The 11,085-nt window shown below is 53.6% G+C and overlaps 1 protein-coding gene across 1 annotated transcript; it reads right to left on the bottom strand.

The window, feature by feature from the left end:
• Window positions 1-2,563: 2,563 nt before the first annotated feature.
• Window positions 2,564-4,102, bottom strand: LOC124988461 (sperm motility kinase 2B-like). Its single transcript, XM_047557947.1, has one exon. The coding sequence runs from the start codon at window positions 4,100-4,102 to the stop codon at window positions 2,564-2,566; it is 1,539 nt and encodes a 512-aa protein (XP_047413903.1).
• Between the last annotated feature and the right edge of the window lie 6,983 nt (window positions 4,103-11,085).

The raw sequence follows: 11,085 nt of genomic DNA, 5'->3' as shown, positions 1-11,085 counted from the left end.
CCTGGGGTGTGTCACGTGCTTCAGAGTGAAGCAGAGGCTCAGGTGACCCTGGGCCACGGGGTCGCCAGTGCTCCTCGGGGCCAGCCCATCAGCCACCAACCCCAGGCTCCATGTGGTCCCTCACTAGGAGCTTCAGCCACCCTCTGCCTTTCACGGTTGAGACACGGGGAGCTGAGCCAGCAGAACCAGGGTGTGTGGAGAGGAGGCGGAGCAGGGGCAAGGGTCCTGGGCTGTGTGCTCTCACCTGGGGAAGCTCACGCATGGCCACGTGCCTCAGCCAGGGCTGCAGGCTGGACGGCTCGCTTCCCCTCTCAGCCCAGACTCCCAGCCACAGGGCGAGCGTGGACCCAAATGATGGAAGAATTACAAACTGCTGAGTCAATTCAGGATGGATGAAGCCACTTAACTGGGCAGTCTGGGCCCAGGCAGTGCTTGAGCCTGGTCACCTTCCCTGGCTTAGAATAACTGCCAGACCCACCCTTGGTTTATGCTTTTCAGACTTGACTTTTTAAAAACGTGAGCAGCACCCGGGCTGGAAGATGGCCGTGAACTACTCAGAGGAGGGAGGTGTCAGCTGAAGGAGGACCCTGCCTGGAGCCACACGTCTGTCGCTTCACTCCGGCCTTGTCAATTAAGATTCCACAGAGCTGCCCTTTGCCGAGGGACTCGGCCAACTGTGTCCTGCCGTCTTCACGGTCCCGTGACCTGTGTGGTGTTGTCATCTGGAAATGTGGCCACAGGCTCCCCCAGGCACTAATGGAGAGCCCGTGCTTCCCCCGATTCGCACACAACCAGATGGCAGGGCTGCTCCGGGAGGGCCTGCACAGCTGAGGCTGCCGGAGCTTCTGTGCCCCCAGAGCCAGCTCCTGGTTGGGTGAGAACAGAGGACGGGCCTGGAAATGACCGGCGAGAGCTGGCCAGGGCAGCACTTAGGGAGCCTCACCAACGCCTCCTTATCAGGAATAGGAGGCGATCAAATCACTGGAAATGTCCAACTTGAAGTCAGGGTCTCGGCCTGCTTAGCAGCCAGCAGCTTCTCAGAAGGTCCCTAAGTCACGCAGCCAGGCCTGGCCATAGCCTTGCCGGCTCCTGGCAGGAGGGTCTGTGCCTGGCCAGGCCTGGCTGTGCAGCTCCTCTCTCAACTTGGTGTCCCTGGTCCAAAGGGCGGGCCGGCTGCCTGGGGTCCTTCCAGGGGAAGCGCTCAGGGGTGGTTCTCCCAGCCAGCGGCCTCCCCACGTGCAAGGGCCCTGTGTTCTTACAGAGGCGTCCTGCTTTGCTGAGGGGACGGGGCAGGGGCTGAGCAGCCCTGCGGCCCTGAGGAGTTGTGCGTGGCATGGCGGTCATGCAGGTTTTCATTCCCGCCCGCTTCCAGCTCTTGTGTTTGAGGGTTGAGGAAGCTGCTTTTGCCAGTGACCCCCGGGGGAGGCCTGGGGCTCGTCACGGCCGTGGGCTGCAGCTCCTGTCTCTGTGTAGCACAAGCTCTACATTGTACTGTGAGCCCTGGGTCTGCCCATGGTCATTACGGGCCTCTGAGTATCTGGAGAACAGGAGCCGGGTCCAGGCAGCCCAGCCAAGCAGAGCCAGGAGGGACATGGAGAGCGATGTGAGGGTCAGAGGCTGAGGAGGGGATGGCCGGACCAGGTTCAAAGGGACGCTGGCCAGGAGGCACGGCTGGCCTCCTGAGGCCCTCAGAGGTGTCCATAAGTGCACGAGGGGACCTAGGACTTGCTACCTCTCCCTGTGCTACTCTTGCTTAGGCTCTCGCATCACCAAAAAGGTGCCCGGGCATGCTTAGGACCATGGAAGTCCTCAGGAATGCTTCTGAGTGGAGCAGTGGCAGAGGCCCTGGCCATGCTGGAGCCGGGCACGGGGTGCCCGGGGGCACCATCCATGGCGGCTCTCCCTCCCAGCACTGCAGTGCTTTCCACAACTCTCTATGCTGTCCTTCTTCGCCCCAGGCCCGAGTCCCTTCACCAGTGCCCAGGCCCCCTCGGGCAGCCCGCCCTGCCCACAGGCCACCCCTTCCTCCCTGCACACGGTACCATGAAGGTGGTGCCACAGAACACTGAGGCCACCGGCTTCCCAGAGGAGATGACCCAGCGGTCGCCGCCCACCGTGCCCTCAGTCCTCAGGGAGGGACTCGCCCGGCCTAGCTCACCACGTGGGAGTCCTGTCTACAGGGGCTCACGGGGCAGGACTCCTTAAAGCCAGTGAAAGCTCTCCGCTGGCTCTAGGAGTGAGTGCCCTCTCTTCTGGCTCCCGGCCAGTGGGTCCCTGTCTTCACTGCAGAGGGAGGGACAGAGGTCCAGGCCTGAGACGATGGGGGCCGAGGGCCCCGCCCTCAGCCTGAGGCCCACCTTTCTTTCCATCACCTGCATTTTCATCCCTGGAACAAAGAGGTCGCGATCTGACTTGTGTGAAAGCAATTTATTAAGAAGCCGGTGAGAGGGACGGGGAAGGAGAGGGGCAGGCGGGGCAGGGGCAAGCGTCCCGGCTGAAGGGTCTCCGAGGTCTTCCGCGGGGCGGGGCAGAGGAGATTCGGACCGTCCTGGGCGCCGTCTGCTCAGCTCTCCAGCTCCTGGGAGGCTGGCCATTCACGGTGTGGCCCGCTTCCCCTCCGTGGCGTCGGGGCCACTCTGGAGCTGGCCCGCGGCAGGCAGCAGCACAGCCCTCGGAGGCAGGCGCCGATCGTCCTCCTCACCCGCTTCCAGGCACTTGTGTGGCCTTGCCGTGGGTCCGTGTCCTGGGAGGAGGTGCTGCTGCTGCCCGTCCTGGACCACACGTACAAGATGCCCCAGGAGCCGGCCAGGTGGAGGTCAGAGTCCGACTGCAGGCAGCTGCCGAGGGTGGGGGCCCCGGCGGGCTGGCAGCGCAGAGGAACGGCGGGCAGGCTGGCAGCTCTGGTGCCCTGGCGGCCTGGCTCCTGGGTCTCCCGGGGCAGCGGACCCTCAGGGGACCCGGGGAAGGTGCGCAGGGCAGGCTCGCTGGCGCTCCTCTGGGGCAGCACAGGGACAGGGGACAGGTCCTCAGGGCGCTGGCGAGACCTCAGCCAGGGAGGCAGGGGCCGGCCCTGCAGTGCAAACCCTACCCCCTGGCCTTGCTGGTGCTTCAGCAGCAGGTAGGTGGCCATGGCCGCATCGAACTTCCTCTTGGCCAGGGACAGCCAGGTGTGGTAGGGGTCGAAGCCCAGGTCGAAGAGGACGGTCAGGAGGGCGGGGTCCGGGCGCTGGGGCAGCGCCTGGCTGGGACGATGGGGCGCACACAGCTCGCCCTGCCGCAGCCACGGGTGCTGCAGGATCTGCTGCACTGTGGGCCGCTTCTCGGGCTTGACGGTCAGGATCTGGAGGATGAGCCTCCGCGCCTGGGTGGGAACAGAGCTGGGCAGGTGGAACCTGGCCTGCACGATGGCCATCAGCACGTCCAGCGCCGTGCGGGCCCTGAACGGGCGGCTGCCTGTCAACATGAAGTAGAGCAGGACACCCAGGCTCCAGACGTCGGCCAGGGGGCCCTCGTACTCCTGCCGCAGGACGATCTCTGGGGCCAGGTACGCCAGAGTGCCCCAGAAATTGCGGAGCTTCTGCCCGGGCCTAAACCGGGCGCCGAGGCCGAAGTCGATGAGCTTGATGCGGCCCGTGGCGCCCACCATGATGTTCTCGGGCTTGAGGTCTCGGTGCGCCACGCCCTGCTCGTGGCAGTAGGCCACGGCGCACGCCACCTGCCTGAAGACCCTGCGGGCCTCCTCGCGCTGCATGCCCCCACGCGGGATGCGCCGCAGCAGCGGCTCCCCCGCCGCCAGCTCCATCACCACGTACAGCTTCTCCTGGGTGGCCATCACCTGAAAGAGCCGCACCACGCTGGGGTGCTCCAGCCTCTTCAGCATGTAGGGCTCCGACAGCACCGGGATGTTCTGCACCGCCAGCCTCAGCACCTTCACCGCCACCTCGGCCCCCGTCAGGCGGTGGCAGGCCAGGTGCACCTGGCCAAACTCGCCCTGCCCGATGGCCCTCAGGACCTCGTACTGGTCCAGGAAGGGCTGCTCGTGGCAGGGGCCGGGCCCCTGCGACACTACACTCGACTCACTACTCTCCCTGAACACACCCATCCTCACCAGGAACACCCACTGAGGACGCTGGCTGAAAACAAAAACAAGCCAAAACAACAAATCGAACCAAAAACCAAAACCAGACAAAACAAGAAACCCAAATCAAAGAACCAAGATCCACACACCACAACCACCGACCGCCAACCACCAAACGTGCTAACTAGCTGGGAGTCCGACAGGTCACCACCAAGAGCTTCCTGTACTTATGGACGAAAAGCCAGCCCCAGCCACCCGCTTATATACCTGCCCGGAGACCTGTCCTCACAATGGCTCCTTGTGCGGTCAGAGCCAGAAACGGCCCCACCCAGCCTGGACACGACCACAGTGGTCATCCCTCTTTGGGGCCTCCAGTCCTTTGTCCATTTCCAGGATCACAGTAGGAAAGCTCTCCAGAGGTGTTTTGCCTCGTTGGGGTGGGGTTGTGTGGAAACCGTATTTACTTGGAAAGAAATTAAGACGTGAACACTAGTTCAATGGACTCGTCATCTCACGTCTCAAAACGTAGCCACTCTGGGCTTTGGGGAGACCTTCTCCTATCGACACTCGAGGTCCTCACTTCCTGTCTCTTCAGAGGACTGCAGTTGAAAGTATGGTAGCCCCTCACTCCCCGTGTGATGCGCTTGGCTGGGCCTCAGTGGAGCTCAGGAGGGCCCAGCTCCCAGTGCTTGGCCAGGCCTGTCGGGAGCACACCTGGACTTCCCTTAGGCCTCCTCCCACCCCACCTTCCCCAGTGAGTCACGGCAGAGCCAGGGCCACCTGACTGGGAACCTCTGTCTGTCCTCCCGCATCCATCGGTCAGTGCTGTCCTCCCTGAGGGGGAACAAGGCAGCACACACAGAGCCCGTCTTTCTGGGGTTCCTGAGGCGCCCTCTCCAGGCTGACCTAGTGCAAAGCCCTCTAATTGACCGGCCAGACTTACCCTCCTTGAGTTCGAATCCCATCCAGGTGGAGCACAGCCTGCCTCCTGGCTGTCCGTCTTCCTCTTGTCTGACTTCAACGCAAGGAACCACTCAGCCTTTGAGAGTTTCGTCACAGGGAACGAAAGCTGTCCAGACCAGGGTAGGCACAGCAACGGGGCAGTATGCAGACCTCCCATGGCCACAGGGACGTGGGACACGCACAGAGCTGTGAGTGGTTTCACACGTGGCATTGGGGCTGTGTAGGACTTCAGCAGAGCATGGGCACTTTGCCATTTGGACCTCTTTCCCTATAAAAATACTGAAAACTTTAGTTTTTGACTGTTAAAGACAATATAGGCCAGGATCATATTTGTGTTTTTCTCTTTGATCTTAGAAGTTAAAGCATTTCCATGTGTCCCTTTGGAATCATGGATCCTGAGTATCGGGCTTCCTGTACCTAATGGGAAAGTCAGTCCTGTGAGGCTCAAATCAAATCTTCAGGGTGGAGCTCAGGAATCTTTACATATGAAGGTTCCTGTGCAGCCAAGACTCAGCTGAAGGTGAGTGACAGGTTCAGCATGCACACGGCCCCTCCCTCCTCCCAGTCGGCCCTGCCTCCACTCACCAGGGTTGCCTATTTGAGACTTTCTTACGTGGAATCACAGTGTGTGCTGCTTCATCTGGCTCCACAGTGACGCTCAGGGGCCCACCTCGCCCGTTAGGCAGGCAGCTGGCTTTGGAATTTGTGCGGTTCCAGTTTTACCCGTGGATTTTCACATAGTGCCCTTTGGCAGTAGTCATTTGTGCATTTGTGAGTCGTTGGTGACCTCTGCTATCCATCAGGGTCACAACTGAGAGCCGGAGGTCAACTCTGAGGTTTCGTCCAGTGTCAGCTGCTCAGCCTCCGGTGGCAGCCGAGCAGCGCTGCAGTGCTCTGGGCTGGGTGGCCATCCAGCTGGACGACGTCAGTTTGTGTGAATGAATATGGCAGTGGTCTTTGCCAGAGTCCAGGTTCTTGGCTTAGCACTCCCAAGGTTATTTTGTTCTTTTTATGAACTAAGAATTTGGACTCCTGTATCAGGAAGCCCTGGGACCGGGGCCACGGGATTTAGGCCTTGATTGAAAGGCCACCTCCTGGTTTGATTCCCACTCAAGGGGGTCTTTCCTGTCCTCTTCAGGCCTCACACAGGAGCTGGCCCAGGCTGAGGACCCAGGGATCCATGTTGCAGGGGCCTCTCTCCCAGGATCCCTTGGGCCTTTGACCAGTGGTGGGGTGGGGGTGGCACAGGCTGCACTTCACTTATTTTTAAGTCCCCAGCCTTTGCTGTCCCCGCCTGATGTGAGAACCTAAGTGTCTGGCTGGTCTCTGGCAGATTTTGTTTTTCTTTGATACCGACAGCCTCTCTGCTCCTTGTGGGCAGCCTGTGTTCAGCTGGCCAGCAGGCAGTTGGGTTTCTGCCCTGCAAACCCAGCCAGTCAGCGGCTGAGGCTCTGCTGGAGGCTCTAGGAGTTCTTGAACCGTTGGGGGTCTCGTGCAAGGGAGCTGTTTCTTAGTTTCCATGAGTGGTTGTTTTCTAAGGCAAATGATCTGCAGCTGAGTTGCGGAGGGCTCACACAGACACCGATGGCAACATGTTATCGTTTTGCTTTCTGATAAAATTTCAACTGTTTCCTCCTTTGATGTTTGGATCACAGGGTTAAAGAGCTCACCCGACTTGAAGGTTTACATTTCCATAAAGTCAGGACACGAGCGCTTGCTTCCCTTTTAATCAGAGCCTCTGTGAGACCAGAGATCTTACACCCAGGGGTAGCAGGTGGGCCGGGGAGGCAGCCCCGAACGTGGAAACACAATACTTAAGAGACGCTCAAGTTTTCCCCAAAGTCAATAACCACCTTTTAAATAATGTTCTGGGATTTCAACCTTTTGAGGTCTGGACTGGGACGTGGGTGACCTTTCTATCCAACTGTGGCTTCCTGAGATGCCGTCCTGTTAGGAGAGATGGGTAAGAGCAAGCAGGGTTGTGCTGATACCTCATCTTGATGGAGTCCTATGAAGTCATGGGTCACAAGTTGAGAGGCTCCAGTCCACAAACGGGAGCAAATCAACACAAGCAAGAGTAAAGACATCTTGTCCCAGAGGAAAAGACTGCTGATGGGAGCTGTTGAGCCCAATGCCAACTGCTGGAGCAGCTGCTGTGAATCCTGCAGCGAAAACTCAGGCCGACACTGTGGCAGTCGAGAGGGGTCAAGGAGGCAGGGCCAAAGCGTCACAGCCACGGGCCAACAGAGCGGGTAAGAGCAGCCCACGTGCCCAGAAGCGGAGAACTTCAACTTCTGCCCTGCCCAGACCAGTCTGCGAGATTCCCCAGGGGACCCTCCTGGGGACTAGTCGGGAGCCTCTCAGCTGCTTTAGATTCTTCTACCATTTGTAGAGGAGGGTCAGGGTCATGATGACCACCTGTGGCTTCCCTGGAAGTGTTGGGTGGAAGCACCCAGAAACCACTTCAGATGCCAAGACTCACGCAAGAGATTTATTAATCAGACAGGCAGAGCGTCTCCCTGCAGGTGAGAGAGAGAAAGAGGAAAAGAGAGAGTGTGAGCACACGCAAGAGAGAGTGCAGTCCAGGGGGAGAGCAGGAAAGCGAGGAGGAGAGAGAGAAAATGGCGGGGGAGCTATTCTTAAGTAGTTTGCAGGCTAATAACAGACCAGTGACTGACTGTTCACGGGGTGACAATCTGGACCAATGACTGCAAGAATGCTCACAGGCTGACGAGCAGACCAGTAGCTGGCTGGGACGTTCACAGACTGGGTTGTAAAGTGGTGTGGGGAGGGAGAATAATACAGATATGATGCCAACATTAGGGACACTTTTCATTTTATCTACCAATTTGTAAAAACACTTATAATACTAAAGTATATATTACCTTGTGGGATTTAAGAAGTCATAAGTACTTGAATTTATATGTAGTGATTGATGTTTTTATTTTTTATTTTTATAGACTACATTTTGATTCATTGTGCACAAATGGTGTACAACTTTTCATTTCTATGTTTGTACACAATGTAGATTAACACCGTTCATGTAATCATACATGTACATGGGTAATGATGTCTGTCTCAGTCCACTATCTTTCCTTCCCCCATTCCCTCCCTCCCCATTTCCCTCTATACAATCCAAAGTTCCTCCATTCTTCTCTTGTCCCCCATCATCCACCTCCTTATGTATCATCATCCACTTATCAGAGAAAACATTCAGCCTTTGGTTTTCTTGGGCTTGGTTTATTTCACTTAGCATGATATTCTTTAACTCCATTCATTTACCTGCAAATGCCATGATTTTATTCTTCTTTATGGCTGAGTAATATTTCATTGTGTTTATATACCTCAGTTTCTTTATCCATTCATCTATCGAAGGGCATCTAGGTTGGTTCCACAATCTAGCTATTATGAATTGAGTAGCTATGAACATTGATGTGGCTGTATCACTGTACTATGCTGATTTTAAGTCCTTTGGGTATAGGCCAAGGAGAGGGATAGCTGGGTCAAATGGTGGGTTCATTTCAAGTTTTCTGAGGAATCTCCACACTGCTTTCCAGAGTGTTTGCACCAATTTGTAGTCCCACCAGCAATGTATGTGTGTGCCTTTTTCCCCACGTTCACCTCAAGACTTATTATTGCTTGTGTCCTTGATATCATTCTAATTGGAGTTAGATGAAATCTTAGGGTGGTTTTAATTTGCATTTCTCTAATTACTAGAGATTATGAGCACTTTTTCATATGTTTGTTGATCACCTGTATATCTTCTTCTGTGAAGTGTCTGCCCAGTTCCTTAGCCCATTTATTGATTGTGTTCTTTTTATTTTTGGTGTAAAATTTTTTAAGTTCTTTATACATTTTGGAAATTAGTGCTCTGTCTGAAGTGTGTGTGGAAAAGATTTTCTCCCACTCTGTAGACTCTCTTTTCACATTATTGATTGTTTCCTTTGCTGAGAAAAATCTTTTTAGTTTGAATCCATCCCATTTATTGATTCTTGCTTCTATTTCTTGAGCTCTGGAGGTCTTGTTAAGGAAGTCTGGTCCTAAGCCAACCTGATGAAGATTTGGGCCTACTTTTTCTTCTATTTGGTGTAAGGTCTCAGGTCTAATTCCTAGGTCCTTGATCTGTTGAGGGTATTTTGAGTTGAGTTTTCTGCAGGGTGAGAAGTAGGCATTTAATTTCATTTTACTGCATATGGATTTCCAGTTAGCAATTGATATTTTAACTTTACAAATTAAATGTCGTTTCTAACAAATACCTTTATAAAAACTAATCCCATTTATGTTTAATTTATTTAATTTTGTTAACTTTAGGTTACCCATAAAAACCAAGATATCAGATAGGTGTAGTTAACAGTACAAGCCTCTGCTCTGCCAAAGAAAATCCTAGAAGCAGTGGATATTACACTTCGAACATCTTATAGAAACCAACACTCAGATTGTTTGACCACCTAGAACGTGTGGGTTAGTGATTCTAAAGACATTTTTTTCTTATCTGTTTAACCAACTAAAATTGAACCTTTTAAAAAAATGTTAAGACATATGGACTAAAACTATTTGGGCCCATTTATTTAATTTAGGAGTACTCATTTATGTATAAGCCAATTTTGATATTATGTACCTTAGACATATAGAGAGTCACAAGATAAAATATACAGATGCACACAATATACAAAAACCATCAGGAAACAGATTCACAGCTTTTTCTTGAGTAACTGACCTCTGAACAAAGACAGCAGGAAAAGCAGAGGGCTGAGAACTCCAGCTGGACAGATCCAGACTCATGGACCCGAATGTCCTGATCGGGGCTCCAGGACCAAGTGTGAACTCACCACGGAAACCCTGAGCTTCCTCAAGACAGCTTTCGAATGAGAAATGACAAGGCCACGGTTATTCCCACGCTGTTATCGCTGTCTTTCAAATCATTCCTTGTTCTTCCCCCAAAACGGAACTGAACCTTCCTCTGGCCCCGCTCTGATTCCTTCCGTGGCGTGGACGGTGAAGGATCAGGGCAGCGGGACTGGGAGCCTCTGCAGTGGCTCAGAGTCTCCGTCCTCTTGTTCTTGGATCAGCTGGAGGCAGAAGTCAGGGGTGTTGACCTTTCGGAGGCCAAACATTCGAGTCAGAATACTGAAGTTTTCTTGGGTCCCAATAAGACAACAGTATTTTTTCATCTTTTGATTTTTTATTCTTTTAATCCTTGTATGTAGAACAATACATGAAAGTAGACTTTTAAACCTTAATCATCTTGCTTTTAGTGAAGACCCAGAAACAAAGCAGTCTTAAACTGTTTTTCCATTGACCAGCAAATTAAAAAACACATTTATAATGTTTATCCCATTTATGTTAAATCTGATTTACCCACTTTTAACCTAGGTTTCCCATGAAAACAAAGTTGAGTTAACATTTTAAGCCCTCATTTTCTGCTTAAGAAAAATCCTAGAATCAACAGACTTTTTACTTTATAGAAAACAACACCCTTCTTTGACTGATCACCTGGAAAATGTGGGTTAGTAATTTCGAAGACTTTAAAATTTTTTTTTTATCTCTAACCATTTTAAGTCACATGAACTGAAAGGTATTTGGACCCATATTTTTGATTTTATGTGATTTTCTTCATATGCCAATTTTTTGTACCATGTACCTGATACACAGACACAAGCACACATGTAGACACAACTTGGAATACACAGGTGTGCACGCATATGCACGAAAACGGGCAGAAAACAAAGCTTCACACCTGTTTGCCAGGTAAGACTTCCACAGTAGGATGCAGAAGGGCTGCAGGGTTTATTACACAGGCGCTCGGGTTCAGCCCTGTAGAGATCAAGACGGAGCCCAGACGCGGGGACCTTGGGACAGCGTCTGAGCCAAGGTGGATGCTCTAGCCCTTCCTGGAGGCAGATTCACTCCCACTTTCCTGCCTTGGCCTCTTCCCCTGGGTTTTGCTCTGTTCTGGTTTGTTTCATCCGGTGTCCAGCAGGGGGCAGCCCCGGTCTGCATATGTGCCCTGGCGTGGGCTCCTGGTCTGAGGAGGCTCCTCGGGG

Source organism: Sciurus carolinensis, chromosome 7 (assembly GCF_902686445.1).
Source record: "Sciurus carolinensis chromosome 7, mSciCar1.2, whole genome shotgun sequence".
Lineage (NCBI taxonomy): Eukaryota > Metazoa > Chordata > Mammalia > Rodentia > Sciuridae > Sciurus > Sciurus carolinensis.
The sequence above is the reverse complement of the archived record's forward strand: the minus strand, read 5'-3'. Positions and strand labels throughout refer to the sequence as shown.

Excerpts from the sequence above, each read along its gene's own strand:
- LOC124988461 (XM_047557947.1), bottom strand. The coding sequence starts at position 4,102 with ATGGGTGTGTTCAGGGAGAGTAGTGAGTCGAGTGTAGTGTCGCAGGGG.